This window comes from Ochotona princeps, chromosome 10 (genome assembly GCF_030435755.1).
Source record: "Ochotona princeps isolate mOchPri1 chromosome 10, mOchPri1.hap1, whole genome shotgun sequence".
NCBI lineage: Eukaryota > Metazoa > Chordata > Mammalia > Lagomorpha > Ochotonidae > Ochotona > Ochotona princeps.
Window position 1 is genome coordinate 18,131,488 of NC_080841.1, and position 14,639 is coordinate 18,146,126.

The window sequence follows — 14,639 nt, forward strand, 5'->3', positions numbered from 1 at the left end:
TCTGCATTTATCTGATTATCATAGGGAAACTGTTTAACTTATCGGAGAGCCTTGGTTTGCTAATCTGTACTGGAAACCACCTCATAGAATGGTGGAGAATAAATGGTGTTTATCTATAGCTCTTCAAGGAGACATACGTGCTGCATCTGTGATAAACATTCAGTAAATGTTAATGACAAGCACATTTGGTATTTCAGAATAGCAGGACTCTAACACAGTTGTTTCTGGTCAGGCCTGGTGGTTTTTTGTTTTGTTTTGTTTTTTAATCTTGGTATGGCACTGATGACCCATCTTCCCACAGACAGTTTCATTATTTATGGAGACAAGTCTGGCCACACTCTGAACCCTCATGGTCAAAAAGAAAGAGCCAGATTGAGGTCGTGCCTGCATGTGTGAGTATGGCTGAGACACACACATTCCTGGGTACTGATTTGCTATGGAAAGGAATCTACATTCAGCTTTTTTGGGATACCTAAGTTATCTGTGGCCTTAGGCAAAAAAAACATAAATAAAAAATTGTATCATCTTAGTTATTTCAGGTGTCAAGCAGAATGATGTGAAACTGCAGGGCTGAAGTGAGTGTTAACTGGCTTGCCACGCGTTAGGGCTTCTAAGTCTTTAGTCCCATCTGGGCCACAGTCCAAGAGTTTGAATTTGCAAGGAGTTCCCAGATGTGGCAGATCCCTGTGTTCCCACTTTGAGAACACCTGCCACATGTGAGAGAATGACAAGTGTGTGATACATTAATGTTCTTGTATTATTAATTGATGGAGCTGGCAGAAGCTTTTGATTCAGAGTTGGGGAAAGGCTTATTGGAAATGTAAGAGATCTTTTGGGGACCCCTCCCCACCACAAAGAGAGAGCAAATGCATTTCCAGCCCCTCAAATATCATCAAGACATCAGCTGGGAAAAAATGGGGGAAACCTTATCCATACTGGGCGCATACACTTCTGCTTTTCCTTAAATTTGCAGAAGTGGGGGGTTCCCAGCAAAGTTTGGGTGGGAAGAACAGCGTCTGGGGGCTACTTGCTGGCAAGGGATGTGTAGGAGGCTGTGCTGGAGCACTAAGGTAGTGTCTTAGGCAGCCAAGGCAGCAGCCATAGCAACCCTGCCGTGGATTCACACTGCTTCTCCTTCTTTCTGGATGGAGTCTGGGCTTCCCTCACCACCCTCCAGAAAGCTACGTTCTGGGGCCATGTCAGGACCCAGTGCACAGGAAGGTACCCATCCACCCCAGTTCCACTCAGGGAGACTCGGTGACACAGGGACCAAGATGCAGGCATCAAGGACAGAGAATGAAAGCAGGATACAGGAAGTCTCTGGGTTCCCCTGAAAGAACTTTTACCCCAAGTCCCAGGAAAGCATGGCTCCCCTCTGGCCCAGCTCTCAGACTTTCCGTCCTGCTCATTCTGGCCAAGAGGGAACTGTGTTTTAGCCACTTCCAAATGGTGCGAAGGAACTCAAGGCAAGGCCTTGCCTGCGATCAGCTCTATGGGGCTATGCCTGCTGTCTCCCCTTGCGCCCCATACAGGTGACATGTCTGGCTCCCAGAGAGGTGGCCAGCAACACCCTGCACCCTCGCTTTAGTTACAGGTTTCATTTTGCCTGAGGTGGGTGGCCTTGGGAGAAAGTGAGGCTGCCTCTTCCTTTTAGACAGATGCTTCATAGTATCTCTGCCCTCTGGGGTCATCCTGCCCTGATTATCATAAGGAACTCGGGACTTAGACATGGCGATGGGACAGCCAGGTTCTGGGCTCATCTATCACAAACTTTCTCTGTCCGGCCTGTGCCTCTGCCCACACATCCTGGGCCTGCTGCCCTTCTTGGCCTGGTGTGTCCCCCTTAGCCTGGCTGCTTCCCAAGCTGGGCTCTCAGGCCCTTTCCTCAGAATGAGAAGGCTGGCCCCAAAGCATTCTCATATCCTTGTATGGAATTGGGCTGCGATGAATAGCCCGTGTCCACTAAAACCACTGCAGTGCTTTCACTCCAATTGTGTCAGGGCACAGCAAGTAGCCAGGAGACAGTTCTTTCCTGATAGGCTCTTGGGGTGCTGGACACAGGATGCAGATGCAACTGCCTTCCTTGACACTTGTAGGCACCATCTCAGCCTCTGCCTTTCAAGCTGGGAAAATTCCGTTTTTTTCTGACTGAATATTATAACATATTTCTAAAATTGGGCAGCATTCAAGGCAATGCACATGTACTTGGGAAGCCTTTAGGGATCCACTTTCTTGTGTTTGGTCACAGACGCACCCAGGACTGTAATCAAGATAGGAGATGCAGACACATCCTCTCCTGAAATCTTAGACAAGAAGCCATAATTGCCCTCAATGGAATCTAGGTGGAGGAGTCATTGGTTCATTCATTCTTTTGTGTATGTGTTGTACAAACTTTCCCTGCAGAAGGCGTTGTGGAATCAAACAAGGAAGGAACCCTTGCCAGTCTGCTGTCAGAGGAGGGAGGCATCCAGAAAGCTTGCACTGTTGTTGTTAACATTTCTGCATCTTCCAAAAGGTGGAGCAAGAGAGAAATCTAAGTATATGCACACATACATTTGTCTGAATACACAGGGTCTGTATAATCGTCCAAGCCCCTGGCCACCCTGGGGTATGAAAAGCAGTAGACGCAGGAAGGGAGGCTGCCAAGCAGGCTTCACTGTCCTGAGACATGCGGTGAATATGTAAGGACGTTAACACCAAAGCCCAGTCAACAGTGGAATATTCGGCATGAAGACTAAAGGTTTGATGCTTCCCCAATGTCAGGCTTTAGGGATGGAGCATTGATCACATAGAAAAACAGAACTTTAATGCTCTTTTTTTCCTTACAAGACCACCCACCCAGTTATACATCAGAGTCAAAGAATCATTGAATTTTTCCAAGTTTTAGAGTTGGAATAGAAATTGGCATGAAAAAAATGGTCTGGAGCGAATGTTCTGTTGAACTAGATAATGTCTGCAGCTGAGCAAAGGGCTAGACTCAAGGAACAGACGCACTCCACTGTACTCTTCTAAGCCATGGAATCTAGTTGGGTGGATATGGTCCTCCCAAGCTCTGGGTCTCAACTCCAGGTACCTCCAAGGTTTTGAATGCACTCTGGGGAATCTAATTGATATAGTCTCGGTCCCTGGAGTCATTTGCTGAGACTTTTTTCAGCTTTATCACAATAGGGACTTTTAACATGCAGAATCTCTGGCAAGAGGGCCAAAATTGGCTAGAGCAAGAAGACGGCTAAGCCATTAGGCTGATCACCCAGAGCAGGAGGAACATTATCCTGTCAGGTTGAGGCTTCTTACCTCTGAAATATTGATGCGGCCCTCCTGGAAGGAGCAGGTGGTGGGGTCGTGCGTGCAGAGGTTGCGGTACTTGCACCAGTGGCAGCGGAAGGCACTGTTGACACAGGACAGGCACCTGCGAGGACAGAGACAGTCAGAGGCAGAGAAGAGAGCGTGGAGGGAAGGTAAGGGCAGCCCAGACAGCCGGGTGTCATGGTGAAGTCTGTTAGGCTGAATTTAAATCAGAGCCTCACTCTGGGGAAGGCAGATTGTTGGCATACATCCCAGCACTGAGAACTGTGAATTCTCTATCCAATATATTCTTAGGATCAGAGCATTGGAAAGAAAAAGAGATCTGACGGGGATTAATACAACTTGCATGGTGGAAGTGTGCTAGCACTGGTCTGTGCCAGCTTATGAGAATTTCACAACTGGGTGGACATCACGTTGGCAAAAATGTTGCAGTTGGCCATCACGGGAGTAGGGACACCACAGAGATTGCAAGCAAGGGTTTGTCCCTGACTGTGGGGAGTTAAGCATTTACCACCATGGCAGTGTTTCTAAGACTGAGCTCAAGGGCGCAGGGGTAGATGTTGGGCAGATCCACTTCCAGTCCTGCCTGCGCTACCACCCTGGGATCATCCTGACCAAGGAACTCACCCCTCTGAATTGGAGTTTCTTAACTGGAACAAAACATTCCCATCTACACCACAGGGCTGCCCAGTGTCAAACGAGATAATATCTAGAAAATGGCTTTGGAAAGTACAGTGCAAAATGTACTTTTTTTTTCAAGCACTAAAATTACCTGTTATTTCAACCTCTTAAATAACATTAGAGTGTTAACAATTGGCCCATGGCAGCTGTGTTACTGGCTTGGTGGAAATTAACAGTGTTAAGTGGGAAGTTGTCCCACTCCCTCAGGTACCCAGGCATGGGGCCACAGGATTTGTGTGTAGCAACGCTTTGCTTGCCAAGGTGTGCGCTCCTACCCTCTGGCTTCACCTGGTGGCTGTGTATATTATTTTGGCTCTCTGCGTGTGCTCAGGCTACTATAAAGCAATAAACTGGTAAGTTGGGTGTGGCCTTCCTTCTTGCCTGGCCCCCTTTCAAAAGAACTATCTGGAATGGGCCAGACCAGATCTGCGAGTTGGCGCCACCTGGTGGGCTTCTGTCTCCTCTGGGTGTTGGGGCTCCACCCAGGGCTCAATGGCCGCTGTGTATGAAGCACAAACACCCAGCTGTGCTTCATTTTCCCATGGTGATCATTTTTCTCTCCTTCTGTATAGGTCTGAAGTTGCTTTGTTTCATGGACTTTCCCCGACTGGACTGGTTCTTGCTAACATCTTGTGATTCAGCAAGCAAATAATGAAAACCAACCAAGGAACTGTACATAGTAGTACCTACTGGTGCTCCAGACCTGACTCCTCCACTAGCCAATTCTGTAGTCATCACCACAGAACTTAATCCTCCAAGGGCCTGTTTACCACACTAAAAAGAAGGGACTGAATGCAATTCAGTGAGTGGAAACTGAACGTCAGCGGTAGAGAAGGGTAAGACAACACAGCATGGGTAACAAAATGGAATGTTTGCTGTCAAGGGGGGCAGCTTTTCCTGTGACAGCATCGCTGTTGCTGTAGCAATCCATCACTGCAAGTGGTGACATCATACTGGACAACCAGTGGGTGCAGGTTGCGCTCGCAGACAAGTGGCTCTGTCACCACTGTGTTAGTCTGGGAAGGAGCTTGAGGGCTTGTCTATCTGAGACGCTTGTGCTTGCCAACACAGGGTTGGCTGGAGCGGGCATGTGCTGGGAAGCGGCTGGCCTCAACTACTTCAGTGGCGCCGCTTTTCAGCCTGCCCCGTTATTCTCCAGGTTGCTTGAATCCTGTGTTGCTTCTCAGCACATCTGTTGACTTATCCCCAGGAGGCTCAGATACGCCTTCGTCCTTGGCTACTGCAGAAGCCTTGGAGCTTCAGAAGATTACCCACATCATGACAATCCCGATGACAGTACTGAAACAGTAACGACAGATTTCTCTAGGGCTTAGCAGAAAATAGATCCCTCCTCGAGGTGAAGGCCAAGCACATGGTGCCTACAGCTTGTGGCCCCCCAGATAAGAAGTGCCTCCCTACTGGGGAGCTCTCTGGTGCTTCCTGTCCTAGGTGATGGGAAGTATGGGTCCATAGACTATTCCAGATGCTGCTTTCTCTGGCGTGGAGCTACTGTCGACCTTTTCCTGGCTGAGTGTCCAGGCTCATTGGTCCTCTGGCCCTTAATGCAGCCTAGTGTAGAGACGTGCACCTCCCTCCTACTAGACCAACCAGTTGTCGCATGAGTTCTGAGCTTCAATGGAAAGGCTTCTCAGTTTCTCTCCCAGAGAGGATGGGCAGAAACCAAGTATGGCTCTTTCTCCTCCTCTCCTGGCCTGATTTTGTACTTAGGAAATGCTACCAGCTTCCCGCACAGTGTGGGATCTCAGAGCAGGTGGGCACTAATTGGTAGGCATGTAGCTGCTGGAAGTGGCTGGTGAGGTGGGCCCAGCTGGCCTGAAACCCACCCCCACACGCTGGTGATGTTGATCTGGTTTCACATTCTCTTTCAAAAGGTGAAAGCTGAGTTTGGAACATGGCTCCTCACCCCAAGTCTTGTGACTGTGTGCCCGGCTGACTCAGGCGCTGTCCGCGGGGTCCGGATGTCATGTCTACATTCCATTCACTGCCAGTCTCTCTACCTTCTAAACTACTTCCAGGTGGTCTAAAGTGGACACCTTTTCCTCACAGCTCCTGGGCCATGAGCCTTTTTCTGGGATGAGAACTGGGTATAGGCTGTGCTGGGGTAGGGCCCAGGGATGTGCAGACAACAGAGATCCTGTAGTGTGACACCATTCACTTCAACAGCTTGTTCTGTCCAAACACAGGGCCATGCTCATAGGAGGCTGTGAGTGGACCACTGCCTCAGCCCTGTTCTCAAGCAGCTTGGGACCGAGGGAGGAAGCCCTCCCTGACCCCTCTCCCCTCCCAGGGCCAGGGCAAGACTCTTCCAGAGACGTGCTTACAGCTGGTGGGCGCTGCAGTTGTAGAACTTGAACTCAGTGCTGACGAATATCTTCCCAGTCTCCTTGGCCCTCAGTTGCAGCTCTAGCCCAAACCAGTCTGGAAACAAGAGAAAGGAGGGGCTATGGTGAAAACCTAGGGACCCAGGACAGTCTGAAGCTGAGGGGTAAATCCTAAAGCCACCTTATGCTCTCTTGGGTTGAAGATGATAGAACATGGCAGAACAATTTATTCTCCCCTGAGACTTCTGGCCACTGAGAAGCCCATCCTGTAGACCCCACCCTGTGACCCCTAAAGAAGAAGTGAGAGACTCCATGGGGTCCCTTGCGTGGTCAGACATGCTCAGCTATCGGAAGAATTTCAAAACTTAAGAGGGAGGAAGCCTTCAAGCTCCAGTTCTGTGGCAAGAAGCTGCTGAAAACTGACAGAAGCCTCTGCTACTCCTGGAAGGGCCCATCGTCTGCAAAGATGCTACATTCTGCGCAGGCTTAACTTAAGGTGGAGCAAGGGTTTTCTTTCTTTCTGAACTTGGGCTGTCAATCCTTTGCTCTGTAGGCTAAACAGGTTGCATAAGCAAACATTAACCCCTGGTAGAGAAAGGTTTGGTCAGGCAACTTCTGGGCTTGGTCCTTGTGACCTCCAGTCCCCCATAATAGGACGGTAGCCCCTGTGGCATAGGACTCTCCTGGAAAATACTTACCTTGATCCAGGGGGATGACGGGCACATCCTTGGGCCCAGGGGAGATGCAGATGATCTGGCTTCCAGACACCTGTCCCTCCACCTCTGTCAGATTCCCAAAGGCACAAGTGATGCCCGCAGACAGATCGGGAGCATCACTCACGACCAGGCTGAGCTGTGGGGGCAGAAAAGAGGCTCAGACGCCAGGCGATGGTGCTGTCAGAGAGAGAATGCAGGCTCCAGGCTTGCCCTGGCATGCTTGCTCACTCATCCCTGCTCCCCTCCCCCACCCCATGACCTTCTCCATCAAGCAAGGGTGCTGATCTGAGTGACCTTCTGGGCGGGATCGATGGTCTTTATTACTATTATTAGTTGAGTTGTCTATCTTGCCCAGTTTCAGCAAGCACTGGAGGGAAAAGGGACAAACCACCTGGGTCCCTGCTCACTTTCACATGAAAAGCACTACACAGCATCATGAGTTCGCGGAAGTGAATCATGGACTGAGCTGGTTGGTCACACACAAGGCCTGGGCTGGGCACCTCCCATCTGGAGGCGTAGCAGGAGGTCACCAGGCAGTTGAAGAGCAGCGAGCACCTCACCCTGCCTGTCATTCCTTCTGAGGCAGCCTGTTGAGGTTGCATGGTCCCTGGGGTTTCTGCTTCTCTGGCCCTCCAGTTCTCAGGTCACTAGCACACCCCCTGTGGTCCCTGGGGTGGAACACCAAGGCCCAAGCGCTCTGAGAAGTGGCCATCAAGGGCCGGATGATGTCTTCTATTGCCTCTGGAGTCAAACCATTTAGACCAGTGGTTTCCAAACTTTTCAGGGTTGTCCCTCCTTTTTTTTTTTTTTTTCCTATTTTTGAAACAATGTATAGGAGACAAAGAAGAGACAGAGCTCCCACTGCTCACTTGTTTACTCCCCAGATGTCTGCAACAGCCAGCACTGGATCAGGACCAAACCAAGAGCTGGAAATTCAATCCAGGTCTCCCACAGGGATGGTGGGAACTCAAGTGTTTTGTGGCTTGCCAGTGTGCGCATCAGCAGGAAGCTGGAATCGGAAGCGCAGCTGGGACTTGAAGCCCCCAGCTTCTGACATGCGACACAGGCATTGTCATAGCTAGGCTAAGTGCCTGCCCAGAAAAACCCTCTCCCTAGCCCTCTTTGAATGGCAAAAATGTCAGACTCTCAGGATGAAACGGTTGATTGAGAAAATAGTTTAGGGCAAAATGCAGATATAGGTTCCCAGCGCTTTTAAATGAGTTCATACTCAGTGACCATAACCCAGCCCATGGAGTTTGACTAGTCCAGGACACGACTGGTTGCCTCTGGTAACAAGGGCTACTTGCGGGTTTTTGGTGGTGACACCCCAGCAGCCCACCTCAAGAGCCCTCTGCCTTCCCACCAGCACCTGGCAGAATCTCTTTCCAGAGACTCAGTGGTGGATGTCACCCAGCCTCCCCACACGGTGGTCTGCGGCAGAATCTCTGTCCCAGTTTCGTTTCCATGGGGCCCAGAGACCAGGGACAAACTCCCCTGTTTGTGCCCGCTGCTCCCCTGGAGTTCAGACCGCCTGGTGGGATGAATGAATTCAAATCTTGGAGGTTCATGAACTAATTAACATTCAGGAATACGCATAAGCCTTCAGAATACAGAAGGAGTCAGCGCCTGGAGACCTGCAGTATTTGGGGTACCTGGATAGGTAGTCGGGGTGATTTGTTTAATATTCTCGCTAAGCACACATACCTTCACACAGGCTTGGTCTCTCGGTCTTTCACACACACATACACACACAGGCAATTTGTAGACTTCTGGGAGAGGCTGCAGCAAACGGGGATTGTGAATACAGCACGCGCTGCTTGGATGATGTTGTGTCACAGGTGTTTGTCACTGAAGGTAAATTTTAGATTCACAAAGCAGATCAATGGGGAATCACCTCCAGGAAGGACTGGGGCCTTGACAGCACAAGTTGCCAAAGGTTTTCCTAGCAAAACTTTCCATTTCCTTGGGGCAGCTAATGACTGGCTGGTTTACAGATATGCTGTGCTGTGTGACAGCAGCAGAGAGGTGCAGGTGCCTGCTCCGGGCCACCTCCTGCTGAGGAACTCACCATCCTGCTGTGCTCCGACACGGAGATGCTGCTGGGCTGCACCTCAAGGCTCATGCACTGACTGATGCTGGCAGCAAATCGATTCGGTTCCCAGGCCCGCTGGCACTTGTCCCTGCGGGAGCACCTGTCAGGAACACAGACCCACAAGAGGTCAGGCCCTGGGGACCCACGGGCTGGGCTCCGTCGTCCTGCACTGCTCAGAGGGGACCCACAGGCTGGGCTCCATCATCCTGCACTGCTCAGAGGCCCGTGGCTTGTCTAGAAGACCTTGGTGCTGCCCATGTGATCTCTGTGGCAGGCAGCTGAGAACAGACTGGGAGGATCCCTCGCACAGGGCTGCAGAGTGGGTTCACAGGCTGCCCTTGGTCATGCTGTAGGATGCAGCAGCTTAGGGTTAGGGTTAGGGTTAGCGGAGCAGCAGCACAACCACAGGCCCCAATGCTGAATCAGGCTGCCCAGCTCCTGACTGCTATTACTTTCTAGCTATGCCCTCTTGGGTGAGTTATTTAGTGTCTCTGTGCCTCCATTTCCTTAGCTGTAAGAGGGTGAGGCTAGAATGAGTGCCAAGTGGCGTTGGCCCTTGCTACACTGAGGTTGACAGTGGTGATGGTTAGGACAAGGGAGGAAAGAGGAGATGGCCTGTGTGGGCTGGCTCCAGAGGACCCTGCCTTTTGGAGGCAGGAGCTGGGTTTTGTTCCCTGGGATATTCTACCTGTCACAGGTTGGATTTCAAACAAATGTTTGCGTTGTGAAATAAATGCCTTGTGACAGAGACAGACAGGGAGCCACAGCCAGGGTGGCCTCCACCACAAAGCCTGGGTGGCTGCTCCTCTCACATCTTCATCACAGCCTGCAGGCTCTTTATTCCCATGGTGGCAGGTGGATGCCCTAACACACATAGGGAGTGCCCTGCTGACCACCTGCCGAGTGGCAGAACGTGCATGAGTGCGTGCTCCAGGGCGTGCTCACTGGGGCCTTACTAGATTCCACAAGCAAGCAGCTACTCCTACCCCAGCCCTGCCCCTCCCCAAAACTCCTCCCTCTCTTCCTTTCCAGGCATATAATGGATCTAAATATGAATGCTGTCAAAGAAAAGAATTATTGAGGTTTAAGTGAATCCTTAAGATAGCTCTAAAGTGAGCCCTTGACTGCAGCCTTTATCTCATTGACTCACTGAAATGGCTCTTTTTTATCATACTATTTATGGCAACAGCCCTAACAGAGATAAATAGCCCCGGAGACAATAACACACTTGCCAGAGCCAGGCCTACGGGAGAGACCAGAAGGTTTCCAATCCCCACAGGCCTGCAGCTCTCCAGCAATCTCCTTCAGCCCTGGGCTTGCAGGACTGGGGACCGCAGGGAGGGCGAGCAGCTGGAGGTTGCACATCTCTTGATTGCCCTATTACTGCCACCGAGGCCTGGTGGTGTAGGCAGGAAAAAGGGGAGGTTTTGGTGGAGGAGGAAAGGACCGACCTGTGGATGCCAACAGCAGAACTCTGGTTCTCCTGATGTTCTTGGCAGGTACTGCTACAGGTGCAGGGAGGGATGGGCTGGAGATGTGGGAAAGGTTCTCCAACAGCAGGGAAGGAGTTCAGGGGACAGAGGGCACCTGTGGGACCACCCTGACCTGATCGAATTCAGTCTTTCTCAGAGCCAAGGCTGACCTAGACAAGGGTGCTGGGAAGGTGGCTGGGGCAGAGGGGAGACTAGGCGCTGGATCCTGAGTTCTTTGAATGAGTTGGGGGAAGCAGAGGTTCTTGCTGTTGAATAAATGGTCACCTCTGCTCTGCAGGGTGGCGGTGTCCACTTGTAAGAAGTGCTACAGCCATTGGTAGGGCAGGCTGGGAGCTCCGGAAGTAGCGGTACAGCTGCACTTGCTCGTTGTTAGGGATCCCAGGGCCCTTGCACAGGCTCTCATGTGCTTTAGGAGATTGGGGAGAGAGCCTGAGGGTTGCCGGGCCAACCGCATCAGCGCACTTGAGTTGTACTCTACCCACCCCATGCCAAACAGCTGGAGTGGCATCAGCATCATTTCTGATGGAAATAGACTTGGCTGTGTGGGTTTTGCTAGGCGTGTTTTTGCAAAACTTTCTGAGGAAATCGCTTCCCTCCAAAACCCAAGCAGGGAACCCAGGAGACGTGGCTCAAATCCAGTCCAGATTTTGCATCTGTGAAGCACCAAGCCTCCCTCCCTCCCTCCTTCCCGAGCCTCCCAACACCTGCTGCAGAGGCTGGAAGCCAAGAGCTATTGTGCAGGACCCTGAACCCTGGCCCTCCGCCTCCGCCTCTACCCCAAGCCCGGCACATTTCATGGAGATGCATGGCTGGCTGGCACCCTGCCACGGGGTTTCCAACGCCATTCGTAGGCAGCTCCCGCCTGTGGGGTTTTCACCCTTTTCTCTCCCTCTGGGGCTCTTGGAATTAGGAAGTTTGTGTGATTTTGCATTTCTATTGAGCAGCTATTCAATGACAGGAGATATTTGAATAGGGATAGGAGGCCAGTTGGAGTGAGATGCGGACTCCTTGGAATCATGAAATAATGAGGCCAGAAGGGTCTTCCCAAGGGTACAGAGTCCATAACAATTATTTTGATTTGTGTTGTCTATTCTGGGCTTCCTTATTTCCAAAGCATTTATTATTTCATTTAGTCTTCGTAATTCACCTGTGATACAGGCATTTTTCCCTATTTAGCAATGGGAAGGAGCAAGCCTGGAGTCGTCAGTGGAGCCACTCAGGGTCACACAGCAGCTAGCTGGAGGCCAACTCTCCCAACTGCAGCATGCCTTTGTCTGCCTGCTCTTGGCAGGTGCACCTGTATCAGGCTCTATTGAGTTCTCAGGATAGTGGAGAACCCCCATCTCCCTTGTGAGTCTTTTGTAGACACGGGGATGTACCTCAATGCAGCTAGGAGGGAAAGGCAGGGGCAGGCACCCTGTATTTAGAGAAAGCTCCCCTCACCCCTCCCCGGTTGTCTCTTCCCACTCCTAACTCTGGTGACCAAATTTGAATTACTGCCACGTCTCGTCCCAGGAAATCCCTTAGTCTTCTGTGTGCCAGGCCTTTTCTCATAATGTCCCATACACTTACATGTTGTGCAGTGCACACCAGCCACAGTGTGGGTCACCCGAACTCAGGCACTCCCCGCAAGTTGTATACTGTTCGCATGACTCCACGGGAACCCTGATGACCTGGCAGAGAGAGGACAGGAGCACAGTGAGTTCAGGTTGTGGCAGTGTGTGAGAGAGAGTGTGTGTCTGTGCAGTCGGCCCCACACCTTCCCAGATGACACCATCTCCAACTCCTACACGGGCAGCACTGGGCATAATCAGTGGCCTTGATGTTTTCATTCATGTGTCCATGTAAGAGCATCCGGCCACATGAAATGCACTTTGGAGTGGCAGGCCCTAAACTTCCTGCTTTGCGGAGTAGGAAGCAAATCTGCCCATTTCTTTCTGCCTACCATTAACACCCCTCTGCCCCCTCCCCTTTCTCCCCAGGCTGAGAGCCGAAGAGCTGGACAAGCCAGCAGTAAGTGGTAAAAATGGTTAACTCCATGGAAAGGCTGTTGAGTGGCACCGACGCATCTCTGAAGAGCATTCAGCTGGGCTTGGCCTGTGACATTCTGCCTGCACAGAGAACATCTGAGAAGGGAGAGAGGGAGAAACTTCTCCCCTCAACTAATACTCATTGAATGACACAGCCTCTTCACAGCCAACCAACTATCCCACCTGGATCCAATTATCCCATTCTCGGATGTTTGCTTTCAGTTTCCAGAGCAAATCTCCCACCCGTTGCAATGTCTGGCTCAATGGCAGTATCAGCAGAGAGGAGCTCCCCCGCCCATTCGTCTTGCCTAGAGAGTGGGAATCTGAAGATTAACAACCTGCTGCCCGGAGAGCATCTCTCCTGGCTTTCTGGAGGTGCCCTGCAGGGACACAAGCCCGGCCTGTGTGGCCATCACTCACCCAGCATGAGTGACAAAGGAGGCCAGGCAAGGACGGAGGACCAAAGTCCTTGCATTTGCAATGTTCCAGGAATCTGATGCTGGCCTGGGCAGGAGGCTGCTGAGCTGCAAATACGTTTGCTTGGGCTGGGAATGGGTTGTCATTTGCTAGGGCATTGAGGTCCCTCACCTGCTGGACTTGCGAGCTCAGGTGACAACACAAACTGTAGTCTGGCAGGCGCAGAGTGTGCTGTAGTGGCAGATGGACAGAGGATGTGATGGAGACATCTTTACAGCATCTTCCACCTGAGGGTTTCAGGGGGGATGCTAACACTGTCCACACAGCAAGAGTTTGTCAAATGGCAGCTGCGGAGGCTCGGCTACTGGGCTCTGGAGAGGCCGTGGCTAGTGGTGAGCAGCCATAGCCAATGGTGCACACTGGTGCCTTACGCAGAGCCCCATTGTGCCGCAGGAGTTGCCAATGACAGACTGAGAGGTTCTCTCTGTACATTTTTCTGAGTGTTGCTGTTGCCTGGGCTTGCTCTGAGTTCTAGAGAACCTGAGGTGCCTAGAGTACGCTCTGTCAGGAGTGTGTGGACAGGGGAGCAAAGGTGAGTCTTGGCAGGTGAGAGTAGGTCAGCTGTGGACAACTTGGAAGGCCATCCAAGCTGCGGGACTGTCATGAGCTTAAGTCATCAGTGGACAAGTCTAATTTGAATTCTGAATGCTCATGGGATGGAGTGGGGACAGGGGTACTCCTGCTGCCCCACTGTCCCTGCCACAGTGTAACACTCCATGTGCCTGATCACCAGACATATGTGAGTGATGGGATCAGCTTTAAACAGTCCTCACCTTCCTTTAATAGTGTAAATGTAAAAAGCAAAAATGACAAGTGGGCAGTCTTGAGATTCCGTTTAAAAACCATTGATACTCTTTAAGTGTGTGGGGGGGGAGCGGGGCTGATTTCAAATGACTCATTGGTTTGAGCCAATCAGTTAATGTAACATCTGAAGTGGCTAATGTGATCATCAGCTACCTGAATACATGCATAGTGTAGCTACCAAGGGGCCACTGCACGCTGGGGATTCTGAGCTCAGGTCCCTGAAACCTGCCCTTAAGGGGGTGTTGCCCAATTAGAGCCATGCCCTGCAGAGGGCCAGGATAGGGGGCAAGCAGATAACCTGAGTTACTGCTAGGCCTGGGAGTCTCAGGGAAGCCACAGCAGCTGTCAGCAGGGGCTGTAGGGCCCCTGGGGAAAAGTTTAAGGAACGTGCAACAAAAGCAAGTCAGGATTGGGTGACACTGCAGTAGACCCCCCTGCAACCCAAGGGAAGGCCTGGCCCTGGGGTGTGTAAGCAGAGTGAAGGCGACATCTGTCGAGGAGGCCATGAAAGGGCTCTCAACCAGCTGAAGCCTGCCGCCTTCCCCGCTTCCCCTTCTGCCATACAGGAGTCTGTTTCCCACAGTTTGCCTGACTCCACCCCGAGACTGTTCACGACCTGTGCCCTGGATGATCTGATAGTTGAGCGCTCACATCCAGCTGCCAGCACCAACGGACTTCACCACGTGGTATCTCAGAGA

General features: G+C 51.4%; 1 protein-coding gene across 2 annotated transcripts in view; it reads right to left on the reverse strand.

The window, feature by feature from the left end:
* The window catches only part of PLXNA2 (plexin A2), a 191,052-nt gene that overhangs the window by 53,399 nt on the left and 123,014 nt on the right, over positions 1-14,639 (reverse strand). For both annotated transcript variants that reach the window (XR_009246159.1, XM_004578685.3), the window contains 5 exons: positions 12,203-12,303; positions 9,114-9,237; positions 7,028-7,181; positions 6,330-6,426; positions 3,295-3,409 (listed from right to left, as the gene is read on the reverse strand). Coding sequence is in view for 1 of the 2 variants with exons in the window: in XM_004578685.3 (XP_004578742.2) it covers positions 3,295-3,409; positions 6,330-6,426; positions 7,028-7,181; positions 9,114-9,237; positions 12,203-12,303 (591 nt within the window). In the remaining variant the exon portion in view is untranslated. The remainder of the gene's footprint in view (positions 1-3,294; positions 3,410-6,329; positions 6,427-7,027; positions 7,182-9,113; positions 9,238-12,202; positions 12,304-14,639) is intronic.